Raw genomic sequence first — 26,339 nt, 5'->3', positions numbered from 1 at the left:
ATCTCCACAAAGAAGGTGCAGTAAGGCTCAGTCCTCCATTGCCAACTCTCAAACCATTTACTGCCACAGTCACTAAATTCCTGATCAGCTAATTGGGGAAGGGGAGGCCAGGAGAAGACCCTCCCCCGCAAGCTGTCCCTTCCCATTCCAGAGGACTCAGAACCTAGAAGGCACAGGGGAAGGAGTGCAAACAAGGGCACTTTTTTCCCTGGGAGTTAGTCTTCCCTTTGGAAGAAGGGAGCTGAGGGGACTTGGAACCGCAGCAAAGGGCGCGTTTTCTGCAAGTGACAACTTCTCAGATCCTGTCTCTTCTTCAAAATGAGTGATAAATAATTGCACACACTTCACAAAGATACTGAATTAAATAATTCCCCAAAAGTGCTTAGCAGAGTGCGCATGACTGTTGGTAGAATGGTTACTGAATGGTAAACATTCAGTAAATGGTACTTATTGTTATTGCCATTACTATGACTATTATCATCATCCCAACTCCAGCATTCGAAGTGTCTATTAAGCCAGCGGATTTCTTCGTGAATAACTTTAATTAACAAATGTATTCACCAGCACTTTTTAAAGAGCGACTCTAGAGCCCTGTACTTATAGCGTTTTTTCTGGCACACTGACCACATTTTCTGCCTCCAGGGGAAGTCTGCAACTTGCAGGACAGCCATGACAGCACCAGCAAAGAGTTCCTTCCCCTTCTCTCGCCACTGCCGGGCGAGGCTAGCGAGTTGGACTTCCGAAGCCCGCCCACATCAGTCTCCATTGGTTGCCTCGTCGCTGGCGTGATTAAAGCCCCGCCCCCTTCTCTCTGGGCCCACTCTGAGGCCACCTACGGAAGCACAGGGGCCTCGGAGGACGGCCCGCCATGCATCCTGGGTTTTGTAGTACATCTACAGGACTGTAGCCTGAGAGTGGGTCCTCGCCACTTGGGAAACTACAATCCCCAGCAGCCGGGCGGAGAGCGGAGGGAGGGGGGGCTTGCATCACGTGGGAGCTGGGCCTGGGCGGGCTGGTTCTCGGTGCGGCGGCGGCGGCTCAGGGGACCGGGGCCTTTTGTTTGGAGCGGCGGCGGGGGCCCCGGATTGGCGAGGCCGGCGGCCTGCCCCTGCTTGCTCGGTCCCGGCCGCCCCTCGAGGGGGTGGGGGGGCCGCCCCTTGGGCCGGGCCTAGCTTTAGGCGCCGCCGCCCCGCCCTTGGCCCGCCCAGCCCGGCCCGAGGGGAGGAACCGGCCCGGCCTCCCCGCGCGGCCCAGAGCCACCTCTGGAGTCGTAGCTACTGCCCTCCGCGCGCCGGACTAGAGGCTACCCCTCGCCCCTCAGGCAGACGCCATGAAGATCAAGGATGCCAAGAAACCCTGTAAGATGGGGGTTTGGGTTCGTCGGGTTGGGAGAGCACATCAGGCCGCGTCTCGAAAGCCCTTGGCCGGGCGGCCTGCTTCGAAACGGGTTGCTCCCGCCGGCACCGCGCGGGATGGGGGCGGAGGGACGTTTTCAGCACCAGGTTCCAGGCTCTCTTCCCATCCCCCTAAGCTCGACTGGCGAGCGCTTGCCGCCCCCCTGGCATTTTCTCGCACTTCCTCCCTGAGATCTGGGAGGTGCAAGCGGGAATTTTTGTTTCGGGGTTTGGCAGGCAAGATTAGAGCTACCAGTCCGCGCTCCCAGCTTCCTCTGAAGTAAAGCTGCAAACTGGTGGTCACGGCTGTCAAATTGCGCGGGGACATTTATAACTTTTTTTTTTTTAATCTCTGAGTTTTTTGCTTGTGTCCTTGAAATCCACGGTTCCCGGGAGTTGTCACTGTTGTTATAATTAGAGCTTTTAAACACACGCGCGTGTAACCTACCGGTGGGTGATTACCATAGTGTGCTTTTATTTAGAATGACAAATAGTTCTTCGTTGTTAAAAGAGCAAAACTACCGGTATTCCCGCCACTCAGAGCAGACCTCTAAGAATGTTTTGGTGACTACTCATATAGAGATTTTTTAAGACTATAGAGCATGTACTTAAAATTTTTTTCCCCATATTTAAAGAGAGTAGGTCGCTTTTATTTGCTTCCTTTTATTTTTAGACTATTTAAAACTTCTATAAATGCCTAATTTAATCACTCAGCCATTGTCATACTTGAAATCCATTCTTCAGGGCCACTAGGAATACGGGATGCATGCCTCTGTCTTAGAAATGTATTGGTATTTTGCCATTTTACAGTGTCATGTGATTCTCTTAACAGTTCTAGGAAATCTCTTGCTGTAAAAACGGAGCGCGATCTTGCCTTTTACCGCCCCTCCGGTTTTTTGAAAACCTCCGTGGAGAGTCAACATACCAAAGCACTCTGAAATCTGCTTATTGTCATTTAAATGTGAGATAATTTAGTTTTAATTTAATGCTGAGGAAATTGAACTTACTGGGCACCAGAGTAACTTTTCCGAGGCTGCACCGACCTACTCTATGCTAAATGAGGTTCGATGCCCTCGGGCTCCTGACTCGTAGTCCTGCGGTTTTTTTTTTTGTTTGTTTGTTTTTTTGTTTTTTTGCACCTGTAGGGCATAGTCTGAATACTTAGGGAAGCACAAACCTTTCTGATCTAGTAGTTTTATCTGCCAACTAAAACACGTTGGGTTTTTTTGTTTTTTTTTTTTTAAATGTTTATTTGGCTGCTTTGGGTCATCATTGCAGCTGGGTCTTAAGTTTCCCAAGCAGGGGTTGGACCCTGGCCTGCTGCATTGTGGGTGCAGAGTCTTAACCACTGAGCCACCAGCGAAGTCCCCTAAAACATTTTTTAAACAATGATTTTTTTAAAAGCATGGTAGATAAAGAGTTCTCCTTCATCAGTGTATACAATAGTGATGTGAAGGCTTTAATGACAGTAATATAGAAACACTTCTAATTTAACATTTGCTAAATCAAATGAATCTTAAACAGATGCTGTAAAGTAGAACAGTTGGACATCTTCCTTCAACACATACGTTTTCTCAGCCTGTTTTAGAATTTCCATTTAGGAAAGTGAGTTTAGCCATGACAAGCATATATTCTGACCCCGTGGTATTTTATTTTTGCCACAACAACAGTTTGATTACTTAGATTGGGCAAACTTGTAATCAGGTGTGGATACCATCTCTGTCAAAGGTGTTTCATATTTAGCAAAGATGATAATTTAGAGTTTATAAAATAAACAGGTTTGAGGACTAATACCTATTTTTATGTGTTTATTTTTTATCTTTTAATTTTTTTGTAGTGGGGTATAACCCTCTGACAAAGTTGTGGTAGTTTCTGGTGCACAGCAGAGCAGCTCGGCCATTCTCCCCCAAACCCACCTCCCATCTAGGCTGCCGCATAACGTTGAGCAGAATTCCATGCCCTGTACAGTAGATCCTTGTTGGTTATCCATTTTAAATACAGCAGTGTGTATGTGTCCATCCCAAACTCCCTAGGAATCCCTCTCCCCCTTCCCTGGCAACCATAAGATCACCTAGTTTTTTAGAAGTAATTTACTTATTACTACGTTGTGGTACATTGTGAGACCATTAATTATGCTGAAAAAGTCAGTTAATATGATTTAGAAGCCTGAAATAACATTTCCAGTTTCTAATATGCGGAAGATGACTTTACTGTCTACTCAGTTCTTTACAATAAAAATAAAGAACGTCTTGTTTTTGTGCCGTGGTAAAGAAAGTATTTCAACTATGAACTGTTGTGGATAAATACATACATACATACATACATACATATATATATCTGGAACGTATTATTTCTTTTCTTTGTTTTTTGGCCCAAGCTGCACAGCATGTGGAATCTTAGTTCCCAGACCAGGGATGGAACCCTTGCCTCCTGCATTGGGAGCTTCGAGTCTTAAGCACTGGACGCCCAGGGAAATCCCTGGACAGTATATCTGATGTTTCAAACCACTTGGGTTAGCTAAAGAAATATTTATTTTGTTTTGTTTTGAGTTCCTGTGTAGGGCTTCTTTCTTTGATTATAACTTTAGTGAGCACCTGGTATGTAAGGCATGTGTCCATGCGTTGCGTTGTTTACTCCTTAGAGGGGCACTAATAACTCATGGGGTGTGTCTCATACTAGGTAAGCAAGCGACTTTGGTGTGGCACACTTCCTTAACAGTTAGATAAGTGTTAGAAAACATTGGTTTTTTGATGCATCACTAATAATATACCAGCTTATAAACCACATGCATGTATTTAAGCAGAAAAGAAGAAAAGGAATTCATCTTCTAGATTGTATAACTAAAGGGTGAGCATTTGATATTGTGTATTAATTTAACTCCAGGGGAAGGATGAAGTGAAACATTAATGAAAATTTTTTGCTAAAACCAAAACGATGGCAATATTTGCTTTACCTTTACTTGTGTTCTTCACTCTACTTAAATAATAGGTAATAAAGGTCTAAACAGTGGTGGTCCTCTGTATCTCAGCTCATGTAACTTTCTAAGTTAAGGGTCAGCCTTTGTTTTGGTTACCTGTATGGCATGCAACATGATTAACAAGGTGATAATAAAAGTTTTATATATAAAGGAATTCCCTGGCTGTCCAATGGTTAAGATTCTGAGCTTTCACTGCTGTGGGCCCAGGTTCTGTCCCTGGTTGGGGAACTTAAGAGCCCACCTGCTGCAGGACAACTAATCCCACACCCCGCAGAGAAGACCCAGTACAGTACATCCCCCCTGCCCCCGCCCCGTTTATATACATATTATAATGTGGTGCGGTATAGGTTTGTATGCGTGCTTTGCGGATCCAAGCAGTCAGATACCTGAAGGTTCTGTCGAGACCAGAGAGAAGTATGTAGCATATGTGTGCTGTTTGCTTCTGTGTAATTTGGCCTGTTTATAAACTGAGTCACTACTTAGGAAGAATCACTTCAAATGGATGGTAAGGTGCAGTTGAAGGTGATAGTTTCTGATATCCCCTGAGATGTCACTAATTTATCAAAATGGGGAATATCTTCTGAAGCTTGTCTGAGGAATTATAATACTGAAGGTGTGAAAATGGCTTATTTTCTTAGTCTGTCTTAAAACAGCACTTTTATTTGGAATGATTCTTGGGAAGAGTGAAATGCCTTTTATTCAAGAACTTGAGCCATATCTGGAATTTACTAGTGCATGTGTCCAGTTTAGAATTTTGTTCCTTAAAACAATCCACTAATGCTTTGAACATTTTCAGCTTTTGCCTTCTCTTTCTGCTAAAGAACAATTAAATCTAGTTTGGCATAGTATCCCTTTGGGCTAAAATCTGCATGGGGCCAGTCGCAATTAAATAGCTCTTTAAGGCTTCTCCCCTACCCTTACCAACACTTAAGGAAAGACCAAACTTTTATTTAGTTAGTTAGTTTTGGCCACACCAAGCAGCTTTTTGCTTTGCTTTGGTTCCCCAACCAGGAATTGAACCCTGACCATGGCAGTGAAAGCTGGGAATCCTAACCATTTGGCCACTAGGAAACTCCTGCACAGCTTGTTGGAAATGAACAGTCTGCCCTTGTAGCTAGAATATCTTCTGTTTAATTATCTGAAAAGACATTCAGTTTTCTTCTTTTGCATACATAATCTGCCTGGTAGGTAGCACTCTGCTTAAGGTGGTTCTGGATATTTTTGTTACTTATGGGGGACTGATAGAGCAGTTCTCTTGGGCTTAGGTCAGAAATAGAGTAGAAGCTCCTGTTTTTTGGAGGGTCACAAATAGATCTTGAGAAATTCTAGGAAATGCTCAAAAGACTGGAGAAGGTAATGTTTATTTGCCATCATCAGAGGAGTGATTTATATTTATAGATTGTGTATTTTGTTCATTAGATGTGTATTTTGGTTCCTCCCCCCCCACCCACCCCCCCCACCCCCCGACAGTGGAGAGTTTTATTCCCAAAAGAATGAGAAATGCTTAGGCTATATGTAGGAAGTAGGATGCTTTTGCACTGTAACCTACTTTTAACCTGTCTCTAGGCTAGAAGCAACAAAGCTATTGATAGATTTGCCTGATTTCTTTAGAAAGTGATATTTTTCTTACCTCTTGGAGCTATCAGTAGGCCTGTGGTTGTACTTAACTTTGTAGTTTTATTGCAAGTAAAGAAACTTTAATTTCGTGGCCATTCTCCCTCTCCCTTTGGTTAATGACAAAATAACCAGCTTAAATATTTGCTTTAATGGCACTGGCAGTTAGATCACTTGCTAGAATGAAAGGAGTGGATCATAATTAAGAACATGTATTTTCTGTATTCTGATGGCCTCCTCCATACTTTTTGAATGGTGATTGCTTCTTTGGCATAAGGAAATAAATTCTAGAACTCTGCTGAACTGAAGGGATCTCTGTGCAGGAAAGCAGGGAGCTATCATGTTCTAGTTTGTATGTTATGGTTACTAAAACGTCATGATCTGCATTATAGCGTCTCCAGTTACCCCTCCTTTAAGAGCTGACTTTATTTTTTTTACTTATTTAAGATGGCCTCCATTGCTAGCCACCTGACAAAACTGAGAAAATTTAGTTTCTTCAGCATCTTAGTTGTTTATACAAATCTATAGGTGACAAGAGCATAGTGCCTGAACAGAGAAATGTACAGAATCCTTTCTCATTGAGTTGATGTTCCCAGTTTCTAACGGTACACTCATATCAAGTAAATATGAATGCTGAAGAAACAGTAGAATTTTAGAGGGAACTACTTATCCTTGACAACTTATGCATAATGAACTGTTAAATACCTGCTGTTAGGCATTTTGTAATCTATGTATCTTAACTATGAAATTAGTTTTCGTTCACTGTCATGATGATTAAGATTCCAGAGAAGAGAAAGAGACCTTAAGGAAACTAAGGTTTTGACAGGTTAGTGGTTTCTCCAGTGTCATACAGCCCAGTTAGTAAGAGTACCAAGTCCCAAATCCAGATGATGCTCCCTACCCAAGTGTGCCTGTCTCCAGGTAGGTTTGCCTTCAACGTTATCAACAGCTAATTTTTATTAACCAGAGGCCCTTAAAGAAGCCTAGTAAGTTTAATGGGCAAAGGAAAAAGTTTCTTATAAGGAGGTTCTTTTCTCTTGGGTTACTTGACATGATTCTAGACCAATTTTATTACATTAAAATCTTTTTACAAACATTTTCAAAAGGTGATGACATACTACTAAGACAAAATTGGTCCTATTTTTTGTCTTAATCTCCTGGAGCACATGATAAGTATATAATAAATGAAAAGAAATGCCTACTTGTGACAGGTGTGTGATGTATGGTTTCTGCCATACATCAGCATGGATTACCCATAGGTATACATATGTCCACTCCCTCTTGAGCCTCCCTCCCACCCCTCTAGATTGTCACAGAGCAAGAATTAAAAGGTCCTTGGGATCCAGGAATCCTAGGTTTCAGGGTTTTTAGAAAATGCACAGAGTAACACTTTAAAGGGAAAAGGGTGAGTTGCATATGGAAGATGTGTCTTACCTCATAAGTTGACTGAGTGCGTGGTTCGCAGTAAATAAAGTTTGTGGCTAATTAACTAGTTCCTCATTTGTATTTCCAAAATCAAGATATATATTTTAATTTTTTATCCACAGCTTTCCCGTGGTTTGGCATGGACATCGGGGGAACTCTGGTAAAGCTATCATATTTTGAACCTATTGATATCACAGCAGAGGAAGAACAAGAAGAAGTTGAGAGCTTAAAAAGTATCCGGAAATATTTGACTTCTAATGTAGCATATGGATCCACTGGTATTCGGGATGTACACCTTGAACTGAAAGATTTAACACTTTTTGGCCGGAGAGGGAACTTGCACTTTATCAGATTTCCAACCCAGGACCTGCCTACTTTTATCCAAATGGGAAGAGATAAAAACTTCTCAACATTACACACGGTGCTATGTGCTACAGGAGGTGGTGCTTACAAGTTTGAAAAAGATTTTCGCACAGTAGGTATTTCACTCAGAGGCAAAAATTGATACCCGTTCTCTTCAATTTTTAAAATATGAGGCTTGGTTTCTGTCTGGTATGTTCCTTGGACTGGTTCTCTGTGCTGATGCAGAGGAAGTATATATTCTTGACTTGCCCTTTTTTTTTTTTTTTTTTTTTAAATTTTTAATAGGATATTTGCTTTACAATGTTGTGTTGTTTTCTGTCATACATGAGCATGGATTCCCCATAGGTGTACATATGTCCACTCCTTCTTGAGCCTCCCTCCCACCCCTCTAGGTTGTCACAGAGCACCAGGTTGAGCTCGTGTTGTAGAGCAAATTCCTGCTGGCTATCTGTTTTACATTGGCATGGTAAAGAATCCGCCTGCCAGTGGAAGTGATGCAAGAGATATGGGTTCAATCCCTGGGTTGGGAAGATCCCCTGGAGTAGGAAATGGCAACCCACTCCAGTATTCTTGCCTGGAAAATCCCAGGGACAGGAGCCTGGCAGGCTGTGGTCCATAGAGCTGCAGAGGCAGAGGCGACAGCACGCACACAGTGCACGTGTTTCATTGGAGCTCTCTCAGTTCTTCCCAGCCTCTCCTTCCCCAGCTGTGTGCACAAGTCTGCTCTATCTGTGTCTGTATTGCTACCCTGCAAATAGATACATCAGTACCATTTTTCTCGATTCCATATATATATGTTAATACATGATATTTGTCTTTCTCTTTTTGACTTAGTTCACTCTGTAAAACAGGCTCTAGGTTCATCTGCCTCACTCAGTTCAGTCGCTCAGTTGTGTCCGACTTTTTGCGACCCCATGAACTGCAGCACGCCAGGCTTCCCTGTCCATCACCAACTTCCGTGTCCATTGAGTCGGTGATGCCATCCAACCATCTCACCCTCTGTCATCCCCTTCTCCTCCTGCCCTAAATCTTTCCCAGCGTCAGGGTCTTTTCCAATGAGTCAGCTCTTCGCATCAAGTGGCCAAAGTATTAGAGTTTCAGCTTCAACATCAGTCCTTCCAATGAACACCCAGGACTGATCTCCTTTAGAATGGACTGATTGGATCTCCTTACAGTCCAAGGGATTCTCAAGAGTCTTCTCCAACACCACGGTTCAAAAGCATCAATTCTTCGGTGCTCAGCTTTCTTTATAGTCCAACTCTCACATCTGTACATGACCACTGGAAAAACCATAGCCTTGACTAGGCGGACCTTTGTTGACAAAGCGCTTTTCAATATGCTGTTTAGGTTGATCATAACTTTCCTTCCAAGGAGTAAGCAATTTCATGGCTGCAATCACCACCTGCAGTGATTTTGGAGCCCAGAAAAATAAAGTCTGACACTGTTTCCACTGTTTGCCCATCTATTTCCCATGAAGTGATGGGACCAGATGCCATGATCTTAGTTTTCTGAATGTTGAGCTTTAAGCCAACTTTTTCACTCTCCTCTTTTACTTTCATCAAGAGGCTCTTTAGTTCCTCTTCACTTTCTGCCATATGGGTGGTATCATCTGCATATCTGAGGTTATTGATATTTCTCCTGGCAATCTTGATTCCAGCTTGTGCTTCCTCCACTGATCAAATTCTTCCTTCTTGTGACTGAGTAATATTCCATTGTAAATATGTACAACTTAATTTATCCATTCATCTACATGACTTACTTTTGATTAGACCATTTAAAAACCTTTATACAGTGAGTAAAAATTGGCCAGAGTTAGGCCTGTTATACATAATATTTGGTAAAATCTGGTAAGTTTAGGAACTGCTACAAAGTTACAGTAGACATAGACTCCAGTGAATTTGGTAGTGTGCAAAGCCAGATATAAATGGGGCTTGAAATATTTGCATATTATTATTCTGTGTTTGCCTGGTTTTTTGAGTATTGATCTAGTCATCTCTCCTAAGGACACCCATCTTCCCAGACTCCAGCTGAAGTCTGTATGTTTTGATTAATAGACACCTGAATGAAGTTCCTATTACCCCTTTTTTTCTTGGGTTTTATATCATCAACCCCACCACATTTGAATCTTGAAGTGGGGGGAGGGGGTCATTTGGATGTGGCAAGAGGATTATGCAAGCATTGATTTCTGTGCTAGTAGGGGTTTGCCAAGCTTCCAGTCCTTCCCATTAGAACAAAGATTAACAAGTTGATACTTAGATTTACTGAAATTTGTTTTTCTTGAAAATATGCACGCTGCTGCTGCTGCTAAGTTGCTTCAGTTGTGTCCGACTATGCGACCCCATAGACGGCAGCCCACCAGGTTCCCCCGTCCCTGGGATTCTCCAGTCAAGAACACTGGAGTGGGTTGCCATTTCCTTCTCCAACGCATGAAAGTGAAATGTGAAAGAGGACCATTTAAATATGCCTGTGATTTTCTCAAAGTCATGTAAGAAAAATCTATTAATAGAGCATAAGTGATCACTTATATGGCTCACAGAAGTGAATACCTTGTAATTTGGGGTAGCTTAAAAGTCTATAAGTTTTTACTAAAAATTTTTATGATGAGTAGTACTGATTTGTATTCAGTTTATTGAGTAATCTGACCATAAATTTCATGAATTTGAAACCAGTTTGTTTGGATGTGTGATACTTAATGGTTGCCAGTGTTCTTGCCAAAAGGAGTGTCCTTGAATCCACCTCTTGTCAAGCCATTGGAAATACTGGTATTCAAATTGGAGAGTTCTAATTTTTCTTAAAAGAAATATAAGTATTTTCTAGTGATGAGGTTTTATAATATTTGTTTTTGTTGGTGTTCAGTCATTTATTAAGTTAATATTTGAGCATCTAGTATTTATTAGGTTATTGTGCTAGACACTGAGAACTCAGCTAGGAATAAGACACAGACTAGGCTGTCAAAGAGTACAGTTTCCTAGACCACATGGTTAAGTGAATTACAAATAGAAGTATAGTGCATTATAGTTAATACTATTGCTATGAAAAGAGATGCCATGGGAACTCAAGGAGGATACCTGATAAGTATCCTCAGGAGTGATACCTGATAAGTCCTTAGAGAATGGGAAAGCATTATCAAAGCTGAGATCTTTTATAGCAAATATAATCTACTCTTTACTAACCAAATAATAATTTCACATTAGTACTGAAACTATAATATAAACATAGGAAATTAAGGTATAACTGATTAATTTTGTATATCGGTAAGTAGAAGTAGGTAGATTCTCTGGTAGGGTTACACGGGAGGGCATAATGAAGTAGTTAGATTTAGATGCTTGTATGGACATAGATTAGGGCTTTCCAGGTGGCTCAGTGGTAAAGAATCCTGCCAGTGCAAGAGATGCAGTTCGGGAAGATCCCTTGGAGAAGGTAATGGCAACCCACGCCAGTATTCTCACCTGGAAAATTGCCTGGGTAGAGGAGCCTGGCGGGCTGTAGTCCGTGGCATCACAAAGAGTCGGACAGGACTGAGCAACTGAGCACCCACTTATGCGTGTACATAGATCTTAATTTCTAAAGCCACACATGCTAGATTGATACAGTAAATTTTATTGGAGAATCAAATATGTAAGTGGTGTTGCTATTGTGATATTACACAAGATAAAGTTCCAAACAAAAGTGCAACACTTCTTAGTTTATATGATGGTTGCATTCCTTGCAAATTTAGGATGTATTTAAAACCGTGTAAAAAATACCTTGTATTTATACACATACATAGATAAAACACTTGTTTACATAGGCTCAGGTTATTAAAAACATTTTCCTACTACTGTCTAAACAAAAATATCTGTCAGAATGTTCAAAGATAATGCAGAAAAAGGGTTAATTCTTTGTTTTGCACAGCTGCCCACCCACTCCAGATATCTGGTACCCCACCCAAGTCCCTGCCCACTAAGTGTTAGTTTGATTCTTCCCTCCTCCCCATCTTGGTGAAAACTAAAATGTCCCGACAGATTTTCAGAATGCCTCTGGAAGTAATACTACCACTCCTGAGAACCACTGGGCTAAATGAAGCCCCTGAGAGATTTGGGGGCTTCAAAATCAAGCAAGTAAAAATGCAGGGGTTGTAGCTGGTTTTGAAGTTTTGTGAAGTACATGAAAATTATATAGTTAAGTATTTTGAGTGCTATTCTTTGTTCACTTTATAAAACTTGTTTTGGGGTTTGTTTACAGATTGGAAACCTCCACCTGCACAAACTGGATGAACTTGACTGCCTTGTGAAGGGCTTGCTGTATATAGACTCTGTCAGTTTCAATGGACAAGCAGAGTGCTATTATTTTGCTAATGCCTCAGAACCTGAGAGGTGCCAAAAGATGCCTTTTAACCTGGACGACCCCTATCCGCTCCTGGTAGTGAACATTGGTTCGGGAGTCAGCATGTTAGCAGTCCATTCCAAAGACAACTATAAACGAGTAACCGGAACAAGGTGGTAGCATTTTTGTTCTTAGAGCAGCATTCATATTGTTTTATTCTTAGAAATTGTGAAATCTATCTATCTATCTATCTATACGGTAGCTTCATCAGAAAAAGTGTATTGTGCAATAGCTAGAAATGTAGATATGTAAGTAAAAGTTGTAGTGTTGCAGATAGTACTGTTTTATACGGCATGTGTGTAGACTCAAACTAAAATCATGAAATGTTTGTATTGGGTAGTGTCAGTTGTCATTAAAATTTCCATAATGAAGCGTGAATTTTTATCTGGAACAATTCCAATAATACTTTTATTTTCCAAAACATTTTTCTCATTTTTATATAGATATATTTAAGCCTAAAGCTTACCATCTGCTTATTTGATTCATATTTAAAGTGCAGAGTATTTGGGGTTTCCCTGATGGCTCTGTGGTAAAGAATCCACCTGCCAATGCAGGAAACATGGGTTTGATCCCTGATCTGGGAAAATCCCACATTCTGCTGAGCAACTAAGCCCACGCACCACATTATTGAACCTGTGCTCGAGAGCGTGGGAGCCACAGCTACCGGAGCCTGCGCGCTAGAGCCGGCGCTCCGCATCAGGAGAGGCCAGCACTGGGAACAGCCTGTGCCACAGCTAGAGAGTAGATCCCGCTGTCCCCTCTGTGAAGTTGCCCATGCAGCAACAAAGACCCAGTGTAGCCAGAAATAATAGTTGTGTTTTGTTTTTAAGTTGAAGTATTTAGCAACCTTGTAATTAATTCAATAGGATGAATTTAACATGAGTTCTTACCTGGTGGCTCAGATAGTAAAGAATCCGCCTGCAATGCAATTTAGAAGAACCAGTTCAATCCCTGGGTTGGGAAAAATCCCCTGGAGAAGGGAATGGCTACCCACTTCAGTATTCTTTCCTGGAGAATTCCATGGACAGAGGAGCTTGGCAGGCTACAGTCCACAGGGTCACAGTCGGACATGACTGAGCAACTTTCTTTTTTTCTATAATACCTGAAATACAGATGTGAAATGAGATTTTTAAATTTACCTTATGATTCTAATATGTACTTTATCAACTTTTAAGGAAACTTGATGAGGATAGATTTTAGGATTCTTAAATTAGGTTGTTTTGTGGCAGCGAGGGTGTGGGAGTGGAAAACACTTTATTTTTTGGCCTCTCGGTGTAATGTGAAATCTTAGCTCCTAGACCAGGGAACAAACCCACAGCCCCTGCTTTGGCAGCACAGAGTCTTAACCACTGGACTGCCAGGGAAGTCCCCAGAAAAACTTTTAATTTCAGTATAGTATGCCTATTTGAATGGTACTTAAATTTAATTAGTATTCTATTTCTATGGTGACTGAAAATCTACCTCCATTGTAACTCTATGCCAGAGAATTACAGGGAAGTATTACCTACTTAAGTCAGTTCAAAAAGATAGAAATTCAGTCTGTTAACTAGATTCCAACAGTGATTCAGGAGTAGAACCTGTTCAAAGTTCAGGTGAGATTAAAGGAGCAAAGGTTTTGATTTTCAGGATTAGAGAAACATGATTTCATTTTATGAGCATATTCAAAGAGTATTAGAACCAAGTTAATTTCTGTCTTTAAATGATCTCACTGTATTCATTTGAGAGTCATGTAAATGTTTATGTGTTGACTTAGAGTTACAGTTTTCCTCCGTTTAATTTGTGTGGTGCTAACTTTTTTTTAAACACTCGTCTTTCACGCACACAGTGACATGCATTTTCAGCAGTTACAGTGTGCAGTACCAGGTGAGGACAGGAGACACAGAAGGTCTCCTGTGTCATGTTGTTTCCGCAACAGGATTTTTTTCCTTTGGTTTATTCTTTGACCTGATAAGTTTGGTTTTGCTTTGCATTTTTCTTAGGTTTAGTAAATGTTTTCTATTCATGTGTTTAATTGAATAAGTGAGTGCTCCATCCTTTTACATTGGAGAAAGAATGCAGTGTGTAAATGCAACTTACCACATTTTGTTTGTTTTCTTTAGCCTTGGAGGGGGTACCTTTCTGGGTTTATGTAGCTTGTTGACTGGCTGTGAAAGTTTTGAAGAGGCTCTTGAAATGGCATCGAAAGGTGACAGCACACAAGCTGACAAACTCGTCCGTGATATTTACGGGGGAGATTATGAAAGATTTGGTCTGCCTGGCTGGGCTGTGGCATCTAGGTAAGTTTAACATTTACACTGTAATTAAGCTTGCTTACTTAGGTTTTAGAAAGCAGTGTATCAGGAAGTTGTAAGGGGGCTTCCTTTTACCCAGTTCAGTTATAAGTTTTGAACATCTGTGTGATTTCAAAATTAAATTTACATTACGAAGTCTCCCCTCAGTGCACTGTAGGAAACTTCTATTCATTCTTGAGTATCCGTCCAGTGTTTCTCTATGCAAATACAAATACATATCCTTATCCTCCTCTTATAAAAGGTAACTTTTAGAAGATAACATTAAAATGCCATTCTGTAGCATTTTATAGCATACAGTATACAGTTCGCTCCCCTTACCACGGTCCTGCACCTACACAGTCAGCCATCCTCAGGTTAAAAATATGTCCCGAAAGTTGCAAAAGCAAAATTTGAATCTGCTGTGCCTGGGCAGCTATTTACATAGTGCTTATATTGTATTAAGTAATATGGAGATGATGTATATATATATATAGGTTATATGGAAATACTATATCATTTTGTACAAGGGACCTGAGCATCTATTGATGTTGGTGTCCAGGGAGGGTCCTGGAGCCAGTCCTTCATGGATAAGAGGGGTGGTTGTATCGTCTGTAACAGCAGTATTTGCTAGTCTGTTTGCCTGCTCCCTTACCTCTCTCTCTTTTTCCCTCTTTTTCTGCCTCCATCTTCCTCTTTGTCCTCCCTTTTCTGCGTCCCCTCCTTCCTTCTCTCTCTTTCATGAATAGTTTCATGGTGTTTCATGGCGTGACAATCAGTTTGATGTGTGTTTGGGTTGTTCCCAGTGTCTGCTATGTGCAGGTCCTTGGGTCATTAAGTAACTTTGTACATGTATACCTTATTTTGCACATGTGTAGATGTATCTGTAGGCTATAGTTGCAAAATGTATGAGATGTTGCTTGTTAATCAGCAGATTTGATTTTGTTTTTCATTTCTCTGCAGTTTTGGGAATATGATTTATAAGGAGAAGCGAGAATCTGTTAGTAAAGAAGATCTAGCAAGAGCTACTTTAGTTACTATCACCAATAACATTGGTTCTATAGCACGAATGTGTGCTGTTAATGAGGTAAATTTTTTTAATTACATGAAAAATGTGAGTTGGAGTTTTCTGTACATGTAGCAGGATTCTTAAGGAGGCCTCTAGGATTTAGATCTCTTAGTCCATTAAATCCAAAGGTACACTAATATATATGTTACCTACCCAACTGTGATAGTTCATTTAAAGAAAGGAGCAGATCATTCAAATCGGAAATTAGGACAAAGAGATATTTACATTTATCCAGCAACCTTTTCGGAAATGTATGGCCTAAATATCTTGAAATCGTAAAAGAGAGATTCCCCCTAAACAGTAAAACATTTTGAGGTAACTAAATACTGAAAGTGTGCGTGCTTTGTGGTTTTTCTTCCTGTTAATGTTGCACTTGATTAGAACTTGGAGGTTTCCTTGCCGCCCTCGGCTTCTTTACAGTGCTGCCTTGTTGCATATGGATCAAGCAGCATTGTACAGGGCTATGAGGGCACTGAGGCCTGCTCTTCACACGACGTTTGAGTGGTGGACACTTACAGAATTCATGTACTGCTGGGTTTACCTCATAATTGGTTATGTTTATTAAAGAAGATTCTACAGTTCTGCCTTCATGTAGTAGGTATATGTGCCCATTTAGTTTTTGTAAATATAGTTGGAAATTGTACTTTATAAAGGACTTCTTCATTTGTTCACTCTTTCGTTTATTCATTGAATAAATATTTGCAGAGTATCATTTGCCAGGTATTATTCTGGGCACTTGAGGTAAATTAGTGAAGAAAACAAAAATCCCTGACTTTGTGAAGCTTACAGCTGTTCTAGTGATACAGTAAATAAGTAAATTGTTTAGTATTAGGTAGGAAATGCTATTTTTTAAAAAGGGAAAATTACGGACTTTCCTCGCGGGTCAGGTGGTTAAGACTCTGAGCTTCCATTTCAGGGAGTGTGGGTTCAATCCCTGGTCAGGGAACTAAGATCCTATATGCCAGGTGCAGCAAAAAAAAAAGAGAGAGAGAAAATGAAACAGGTTAAACAGAATTCTGAGTAGACCAAAGACTGGCAGAGGAAAAATTAAGTAATTAGGTAGTTAAAGGAAGCCTTTGTTGAAAATGTGACTCTTAGGCAAAGATTTGAATAAGGTGAGAGAATCATGGGTGCAGATCTTTGGGGATAGGGAGGCTCCAGGAGAGAGAACAACTATGCAAAGGCTTGAATTAATGCTCTGAATTATTCCAAATTTAAAATCAGAATTCTGTCTTTTAAGTTTCTTTATAACAGTGTAGTAAGTTAGTTGAGGGAGCTACTAGCAGGTGTTTTAACCTAAAGTTGGGAAATATTTCACTTTGGGGGGCTGACAGTAATCTGGGACCTTTTTTATTAGCTCTTACAAGTCCATTTTCACTGACGAATTAACAGTAATTAAGGCAATAAACCACAAGACACCAAGTCACAGGTTCCGAAATACTGTGTTTAGTTGCTCTGTTACGTCCAACTCCTGTGACCCCATGGCCTATAGCCCACCAGCTCCTCTGTCCATGGGATTTTCAGGCAAGAATGTTGGAGTGGGTTGCCATTTCTGACCCAGGGCTTAAACCCTTGTCTCCTGCATTATACGCACATTCTTTACCACTGAGCCATTTACCACTTTACTACTGAGTTCAGTTCAGTTGCTTAGTCGTGTCCGACTCTTTGTGACCCCGTGGACTGTGGCATACTGCACCTCCCTGTCCATCACCGACTCCTGGAGTTTACTCACACTCATCTCCATTGAGTCAGTGATGCCATCCAACCATCTCATCCTCTGTCTTCCCCTTCTCTTCCTGCCCTCAACCTTTCCCAGCATCAGGGTCTTTTCCAATGAGTCAGTTCTTCGTATCAGGTGGCCAACGTATTGGAGTTTCAGCTTCAACATCAGACCTTCCAATGAACACTCAGGACTGAGCTCCTTTAGGATGGACTAGTTGGATCTCCTTGCAGTTCAAGGGACTCTCAAGAGTCTTCTCCAAAACCACAGTTTAAAAGCATCAATTCTTTGGCGCTCAGCTTTCTGTGTAGCACAACTCTCACATCCATACATGACCACTGGAAAAACCATAGCCTTGACTAGACAGAGCTTTGTTGGCAAAGTAATGTCTCTGCTTTTGAATATGCTGTCTAGGTTGGTCGTAACTTTCCTTCCAAGGAATAAGTGTCTTTTAATTTCATGGCTGCAATCACCATCTGCAGTGATTTTGGAGCCCCCAAAAATAAAGTCAGCCACTATTTCGCCATGAAGTTATGCAACTGGATGCCATGATCTTAGTTTTCTGAATGTTGAGCTTTAAGCCAACTTTTTCACTCTCCTCTTTCACTTTCATCAAGAGGTTCTTTAGTTCTTCACTTTCTGCCATAAGGGTGGTGTCATCTACATATCTGAGGTTATTAATATATCTCCTGGCCATGTTGATTCCACCTTGTGCTTCCTCAGCCCAGGATTTCTCATGGTGTACTCTGCAAACAAGTTAAATAAGCAGGGTGACGATTTACAGCCTTGACGTACTCCTTTACCTATTTGGAACCAGTCTGTTGTTCCATGTCCAGTTCTAACTGTTGCTTCCTGACCTGCATACACGTTTCTCAAGAAGAAGGTCAGGTGGTCTGATATTCCCATCTCTTTCAGAATTTTCCACAGTTTATTGTGATCCACACAGTCAAAGGCTTTGGCATAGTCAATAAAGCAGAAATAGATGTTTTTCTGGAATTCTCATGCTTTTTCAATGATCCATTGGATGTTGGCAATTTGATCTCTGGTTCCTCTGCCTTTTCTAAAACCAGCTCGAACATCAGGAAGTTCACCGTTCACATATTGCTGAAGCCTGGCATGGAGAATTTTGAGCATTACTTTACTAGCACGTGAGATGAGTGCAATTGTGCGGTAGTTTGAGCATTCTTTGGCATTGCCTTTCTTTGGCATTGGAATGAAGACTGACCTTTTCCAGTCTTCTGGCCACTGCTGAGTTTTCTAGATTTGCTGGCATATTGAGTGCAGCACTTTCACAGCATCATCTTTTAGGATTTGAAATAGCTCCACTGGAATTCTATTACCTCCACTAGCTTTGTTTGTAGTGATGGTTCCTTAGGCCCACTTGACTTCACATTCCAGGATGTCTGGCTCTAGGTGAGTGATCATACCGTTGTGATTATCTGGGTCATGAAGATCTTTTTGTACAGTTCTGTGTATTCTTGCCACCTCTTCTTAATATCTTCTGCTTCCGTTAGGTCCATACCATTTCTGTCCTTTATTGAGCCCATCTTTGCATGAAATGTTCCCTTGGTATCTCTAATTTTTTTGAAGAGATCTCTAGTTTGCCCATTCTGTTGTTTTCCTCTGATCAGTTCTTTGCACTGATCACTGAGGGAGGCTTTCTTATCTCCTTGCTATTCTTTGGAACTCTGCATTCAAATGGGTATATCTTTCGTTTTGTCTTTTGCTTTTCGCTTCGCTTCTTTTCACAGCTATTTGTAAGGCCTCCTCAGACAGCCATTTTGCTTTTTTGCATTTCTTTTTCTTGGGGATGATCTGATCCCTATCTCCTGTACAGTGTCATGAACCTCCATCCATAGTTCATCAGGCACTCTGTCTATCAGATCTAGTCCCTTATATCTATTTTTCACTGCCACAGTATAATCATAAGGGATTTGATTTAGGTCATACCTGTATGCTCTAGTGGTTTTCCCTACTTTCTTCAATTTAAGTCTGAATTTGGCAATAAGGAGTTCATGATCTGAGCCACAGTCAGTTCCTGGTCTTGTTTTTGCTGACTGTATAGAGACTGTACTGAGCCATTGGGGAAGCCAATCAAGGGCATAGTTTTCACTATTCACAAATTCAGTATGCAAAAATGTATACTCTATTATTGTGAGAGTAGATACAGATTTTTCTGGAAATTCAAACATTGCTTTCTCCATCAGTGATTTTCTAATCTTAGAGGTACCTAAGGAACCAAATTAAAGAGTGACTTGATGGGTTAGGCTGGGTACAGAGAATGCTGGAACCCTGGGAATTGGATGGCTATGCGAGTATTCCAGTCCGTGTTATCTCCAGTGCTAAAGATAAAGTTCTCATATTGCTGAGCATAAGCTGCAACATGCTGACCAAGTTTACAGCTTTTTTAAAAAATTAAACACCTCTGACATACTTTCTTTGGTTTGTCTCCTTTTATCTCATCAGTAATGTTTCTCCAAATTACTTTCTTTGCTAAATGTATTATTTATAGCCATTTTCAAAAACAAGTCTGTCTCTAGATCATTTAGCTAGAGACTTTCTAAACCATTTCTCTTTTGATTAGGCTTTAGTTTTTAGAGCAGGTTTAGGTTCATAGCAAAACCGAGTGGAAAGTCCAGAGTTCGCATGCAGCCTTGGCCCTGCGGATGCGCAGCCTCCCCCGCTCTCAGTGTCCAGCCCAGTTCGGTCCGTTGTTGCAGTTGGTGAACCTCACTGAGAGTCCATAGTTCACTTTTGAGGTCACTCTTAGTGTACATTCTGTGAATTTTGGCAAGTGTAATGACTTGTCCTGAAATAATTTTTTAAGTGTTCAGGATTATGAAGGCATATAGCAGGAATGTAGAAGGCACTAATAAAAGGTAGTAATTGTTTATATTTGTAAATAGAGCTCTCATCTGTATTGTATTGTAAAATCTACCTGATAATTCTTTTTTCAAGTTACCTTCCGTCTTGTTTTCTTTTAGAAAATAAACAGAGTTGTCTTTGTTGGAAACTTTTTGCGTGTCAATACTCTCTCAATGAAACTTTTGGCATATGCACTGGACTATTGGTCAAAAGGTCAACTGAAAGCATTATTTCTGGAGCATGAGGTATGATATGAAGAATCAAGTTTTGTGAATTTTAATAGCATGCTTTTGTATACAGGTGTCGTATATTGTTCCTTGCCTGGTACTTTTAAAGTAAAGTATAAAAATGTGATTTACCTGAATAATGTATGGTTCCCGCACTTCAGTTGTGTTCGGGGGTGGGGGTCACTGAAACCTTGCAGGCTTCCCTTTAGGATGAGAATCTCACAGTTCTGACCAAGAGAGAGCAGTGTCAGATCTGTGAGCTCATTAAATTCTGGGGCTGCTTTTATACTTAGTGGATTTGTTAAATTGTTTTGTTTTTTTCTCCCTGAGAGAACAAATGTTAAATATAAACAGTAAAAATATATATATAATTTAGTAATGAAAATCTCTTTATTCCTCCCACCACAACCTCACCCCTACCTCCAGAGGTAACCTCAACCACTGTTAACATTTTTGGAGTTCATTCTTCAAGATTTTTTTTTTTTCTTTCACTATATCCAGTTACTTTCTGACCTGGCCAAATATCAGTTCACAAAATGTTTTGAATTATGTAAACTTACCTTGAATTGGTTTGTTTCTGATCAGTTAGATACTTTATTAACCATCTTAATAATACAGATTCTGAGTGTCTGTTCTGCTCTCAGGAGCTCCCATGTGTTGTTGCCGTAGCTCTTGCTGTACAGGTGAGAACGGGCACTTCTGTGCAGGTCCACCTGGCATGCCCTGTGCTGTCGGCAAGCAGAGCCCCAGGAGCTTTGTTCAGGAAAAGCAAGGAGAGCACAGAATTGCCGTAATAGTACAGGAAGCTTTAGTATCTAGAAGTCACTGTTTATATATTTCAGAGGTCTATATCTTGAGAATACAGGCTTGAAGAAAAATTTTTTTTCAATAGCTGATAACAGATTGGTAGCTTTCTTCTTTTTTTTTTCTTTATTTTTTTTCTTTAAGTGTATAAAAATTTGTTAGAAAGTTAGGGAATTCCCTGGTGGTTCAGTGGTTAGGCTTCTGAGCTTCCATTGCTACAGGCACAGGTTTGATCCTGATCAAGGAACTGGGATCCCACAAGCTGTGTGGAGCAGCAGCCAATAAATAAGCTTTAAAAAAAATAAGTTGTCTGTTCTTTTATCCCAAGCATCCATCCAGCTGCCTGTCAGCTGTTAAGATGTTTGATTACTGTCATAAATGCCCTTGAAATCTTCAGGATAACAGAACATACACCTTTGCTTAAAACCCCTTGTTCCTTGCATTATAGCCACTACCTTTCTTCACACCCCGAGGAAGCCATCCGTTCTGAATTGATGTTCTTAAATAGATTATACCAAATATGTGTTTATAATAATGGTAATAGTACATGCTAACTTAAAGCTGCACGACATGAACAATTGTTTTTAAATTATACAGGGATATTTTGGAGCAGTCGGTGCACTTCTTGGTCTGCCAAATTTCAGCTAAAGTATCAGGTTTATCTCTGCTAATGTCATTCAAGAGGAACTGAAAACCAGAGGCATTATTACTGAGTTATTTTTCACTGGGAACCAAAGGATAAAAGAGTAGCACTCTTCCTGTTGATTTTTAAATGTCAGAATGGTAAGCTGCTAAATGTTGCCATGTTAAAAAGAGAGCTCCAGTAACATGAAATATTTCTAATTGGATTGCTTTTCTTTCTGTATATAGCCAGTGTTAAATCCTTAAATGCAATACAGCCTCTGATGATTGAGCTTCCTCTCAAAAAGACTTTCTATTTATTTTATGTAGCCAGCATTGCAGTACTGTATGTTCAAACATGAATTTTAAAGTCTCAGAAATGTTTCACTCATGAAAATAATTGATTCTGAATATTTGTTACAAATCTGTTCTGTGTGTGTTTTGGTTACTAATACATGGATAGTAACATACCCTGTGTGGAATCTTACTGAAATGGCAATTAGAAATGATTGTTTTTATGTGATTTTAGAAATGTTAAAGAAATATTAATTATTCATTATTGTTTTCCAAAAACATATCTTCTCCCAAAAAGGGTGTTTATGTGATCTACCCCCAGAAGTATAAGCTCTTTCAAATGCCATAATTTAATAGAAATACTATTGTTAAACATTACCTGGAATTTCAGAGTGAACCCTAGGAAATCACCACATAGTTGGCGATACTGCATTTTTTGTATTTTGATTATCAGTACATTTATATGTTTATCAGTACATTTAAAAATGTTTTTTAATTGGAGGCTTAATTACTTACTTGAAAATCTGTTCGTTGAGGTCCCAGGATGCTTCAAATGGGGCGTAGTTAGTTGATGTGTATTGGTAGGGTTCTGTGCTCTTTCTACACCACATCTATCTTAGGTCCAGAGTTAGCCATTTCTGTTTACTTACATCTGAAGCATCAAAGCTAAAGACTTTCTTCTTTTATGAGCAGCAACAAAATCATTTATTCTAAATGGATGTTAAGGAAATCTAAAGGACAATGGTTTTGAAACAGGGAATCTGAGGCAGTATTGCAGAATTATGAAAGGATCATTGTATATTCTGGTAATAAAAACATTATAGTTCCAAAATTTGTATATCTGTTTGCCTTGGAATTCTATATTTTGAAGTCATTTTTAAATAATGCTATAAATTTTTTCAGATGTTTACTTTTGCAGTAACGTTTTGGAGATCCAATAATAGTTCAGCGAAGTTTTCTGAGACTGTTAGTGATGATTTTAGGTAGTTGAAAGACTTGGGGAAATTAGGAAAAAATAATTCACTTCCTTAAATTACATCTGGATGTAATCTGGATGTATTTTGAAAATCTGGATGTACTTTGAAGAGCTTAAAACTTGTTTACAGAAAGGAAGAAGTGTTACAGTATGTTTTTACAGTACAGTTTTGCTCCATAAAGAACAATTTTCAGCTGACTCTCAAGAGCTGCTTGATAAAGATATTTCTCAAGTTTTGCGTTCAAATACTTAAAATTCAGTTTTTCTTTCTCTGTAGACATGAATATATGAATAAGAGTAATGTTCAGAGGGGAAAGCATGTGAAGGTAATTTTTTAGAATTTAGAATGTTTGGAACTTTGAATTCATTTCAGTCAGTGGTCATTTTGAAAATCTACAATGATTAAACATTTTCTGCTTAAATGTTTGCATTTTGTGACTAGATATTTCAGCCAAAAGCTATCTGTTTATTTTAGAATTTTGTGATTTGGGCATCTGTACAAAAAGATTTTGCTTTAAAATGATAGCTTTAAGTTTTACACTTGTGACAAATCATATGTTAGCAGTTATAGGTTTGGGGCTGTCTTTAAAAGAAATGGAATGGTAAAAGTATATAAAATTTAGTTTGATCAATACTTTGGTTAATTTGGGACTATGATTCATACTTTTTGTCTTTTGAACCTGAAGCTCTGCCTGCTAAAATGCATATAAAGTGAACGACTTGGCTTTTCTCTTGTACAGTCTAGAATGACTGGAATAACTAATAAGTATTTTCTAATAAGAACATAGAGTTGTGATGAAGGCTGCCAAGATTCTAGTTTTTTATTACAATCCCAAGAAAATGCTTGTAAGCATACAGTGGTAAATTAGGTTTGGTTCTAATCCCAGTCAACTTAATGCTGCAGAGCTCCTAAGTACTTGAACAGTGCGAATAGAAATCAATATGAGAAATCAATGTCTAGTAGACACATTTAAAAAATAAAAAGAAACAGATGAGATTCTTTTAAATTAAATATTTTTATTTAATGCAGTGTATGTTACCATTTCAACATGTAAAACATTTAAAAAGTTACCTAGGAGTTTTTTAAAGGATTGTTGCTCCTTAGTCTTCAAAGTCAGCATATACTTCACACTTAGAGCACAACTCGGTTTAACCTATTTCAAGTTTTCAGTAACCACAGTTGAGTAGTGGTTACTGTACTAGTGCAGTTTCTGGAACTAGCTCTTAGAACTATGAATATGGGAACCTAATTTTTAAAAAAACAAAAAGAGGGAAAAGAAGTACCTTGTTTGGCCTAGTTTATTTTACTCAGGCTGTATTTCTGACCATTCCAAAAATTATCTTACATTGTATCCTGCCATCTCATTATAGTATGTATCAGTCTTCTAATGATACTAATAAAATTACCCAAGACACATGCTGACCATCCTCATCAGTCTGTCAAAATGTGTATTTCCTTCACTGAAGTAAATGTGATGATTCCAGTGTCTTAAACTCCCCTCGCCCCCCCCCCCCCGCCACCCCTGACATCTTGTCTAACTGAACTTTGAGGAGCCAATTCTAAAGAACTAAAAACAGACCCTTTTAGTTCTTCACTGAGTTCCGTACACACAAAGAGAATCGCGTTTATAACTTTTGTCTTTGATTTTTGTTTTTAAACCCCGGCAATAACATTTTCAAATGCAGGGGGCACTGCCAGTTTGTTTTGGGGCTGGGTAAAGAGCACAAGGTCTTGAACCTTCCACCCCCACTACCACCATCCTTTCCCACAGAAGATTACCTTTTAACTCGACTTGGAGAATTAATGGCCTTCTCTTCTACACCCTAACTTCTCCCAAGACAGCGTACTTGTAGACCTCCTTGTTTCTTGACATGGGTGTCCCCTACTCGGCTGCTGTAGTTTAAATAGGTGGACTGTGCCAGTGATATATGTGGTGTCTTGACAGTCCTTCTAGAAGTTCAGATTGTTTGCCAAATGTTAGACTTTATAAAGATTGCTGAGTTTTTTTACCTTTGTGTGCAAATGTGTTTGTTGTACTTTAAGTACCAGTTCCTAAAAGACCATTTCTGTAAGAAAAATTCTGTAGCTCAAAGGGAAGAGGTTTCTTCTATGTTCAGCGGTACTCTTGCCTTCTAAGAGCAGTCTACCACATCTTGCCTTGATTTCTAAGATTACATTCTTAGGTGGAAAGCTTAGCGAGGCAATAGTTTCCAAATGTCCTTTATAACCACTCTGCTGATTATATGCAAAGTTTTTTATATCTTGTTTATTTTTTTTCTGTTGAGCACTTTATGCTTTTTAGTCTGTTGCATTTGAGAGTGGTTTAGAAATTTTTTCTCTTCTAAAAGCCATGTAAAAACTGATAAAGGATTATCACTAGAAAAATGAGTATGTATTATTTTGTATTTAACTTATTTGTTTTGTGGTATGTATAAGCAAAATATTAGAAATGTACTGCATTTTTGTAATAATACTTTTGACCTTAATTTAACATGATTTGTCATGAAATGTCTCTGATGTCCTATTTTCCCAATAAGGTTGATTAGGGTGTTTTATTGTAATATGGAAGGAATTCAGCCAACTTTGTTTCTGTCATGAGATAATAATCTCAGAAAATAATGTGCTTTATCTATATTACTGCCTGTTTTCAGTATTGGAGACAGTTGCTTTATATTTCTACTGAGCCTAGTAAAAGATTAGCAAAGGCCTCAAAAAATGAGTAATTTTTTTAAAGATATTTTAATAACCTATTGAAAATAATGGTTCCATGAAAAGTAAACCACCACATCTTTTCAGACATAAAATTTTGTTTTAATTTATTGTAATTGGGGGCTAATTACTTTACAATATTATGGTGTTTTTTGCCATACATTGACTTGAATCCACCACGGGTGTACATGTGTCCCCCATCCTGAACCCTCCTCCCACGTCCCTCCCCACCCCATCCCTCAGGGTCATCCCAGTGCACTAGCCCTGAGCACCCTGTCTCATGCATTGAACCTGGACTGGCAATCTGTTTCACATATGGTAATATACATGTTTAAATGCTATTCTCCCAAATCATCCCACCCTTGCCTTATCCCACAGAGTCCAAAAGACTGTTCTTTACATCTGTGTCTCTTTTGCTGTCTCACATACAGGGTCATCATTACCATCTTTCTAAATTCCATATATATGTGTTAATATACTGTATTGGTGTTTTTCTGACTTACTTCACTCTGTATAATAGGCTCCAGTTTCATCCACCTCATTAGACCTGATTCAAATGTATTCTTTTTAATGGCTGAGTAATACTCCATTGTGTATATGTACCACAGCTTTCTTATCCATTCGTCTGCTGATGGGCATCTAGGTTGC

The 26,339-nt window shown here is 39.6% G+C and overlaps 1 protein-coding gene across 2 annotated transcripts; it reads left to right on the top strand.

The window, feature by feature from the left end:
• Positions 1-1,133: 1,133 nt before the first annotated feature.
• Positions 1,134-24,398, top strand: PANK3 (pantothenate kinase 3). 2 transcript variants are annotated; one of them, XM_006075511.4, is made up of 7 exons: positions 1,138-1,358; positions 7,533-7,885; positions 11,998-12,251; positions 14,238-14,414; positions 15,369-15,492; positions 20,179-20,304; positions 21,688-24,398. In XM_006075511.4, exons 1-7 carry the CDS (start codon positions 1,331-1,333, stop codon positions 21,736-21,738), a joined length of 1,113 nt encoding a protein of 370 aa, XP_006075573.1. In that variant the 5' UTR covers positions 1,138-1,330; the 3' UTR covers positions 21,739-24,398. The 2 variants fall into 2 exon arrangements, 1 of the variants encoding a protein (XP_006075573.1); XR_003105009.2 differs by lacking the exon at positions 15,369-15,492 and having other exon boundaries at positions 1,134-1,358; positions 21,688-21,711.
• Positions 24,399-26,339: the final 1,941 nt, after the last annotated feature.

Source organism: Bubalus bubalis, chromosome 19 (assembly GCF_019923935.1).
Source record: "Bubalus bubalis isolate 160015118507 breed Murrah chromosome 19, NDDB_SH_1, whole genome shotgun sequence".
Classification (NCBI taxonomy): domain Eukaryota; kingdom Metazoa; phylum Chordata; class Mammalia; order Artiodactyla; family Bovidae; genus Bubalus; species Bubalus bubalis.
This window is presented reverse-complemented; position numbering and strand designations above follow the sequence as displayed.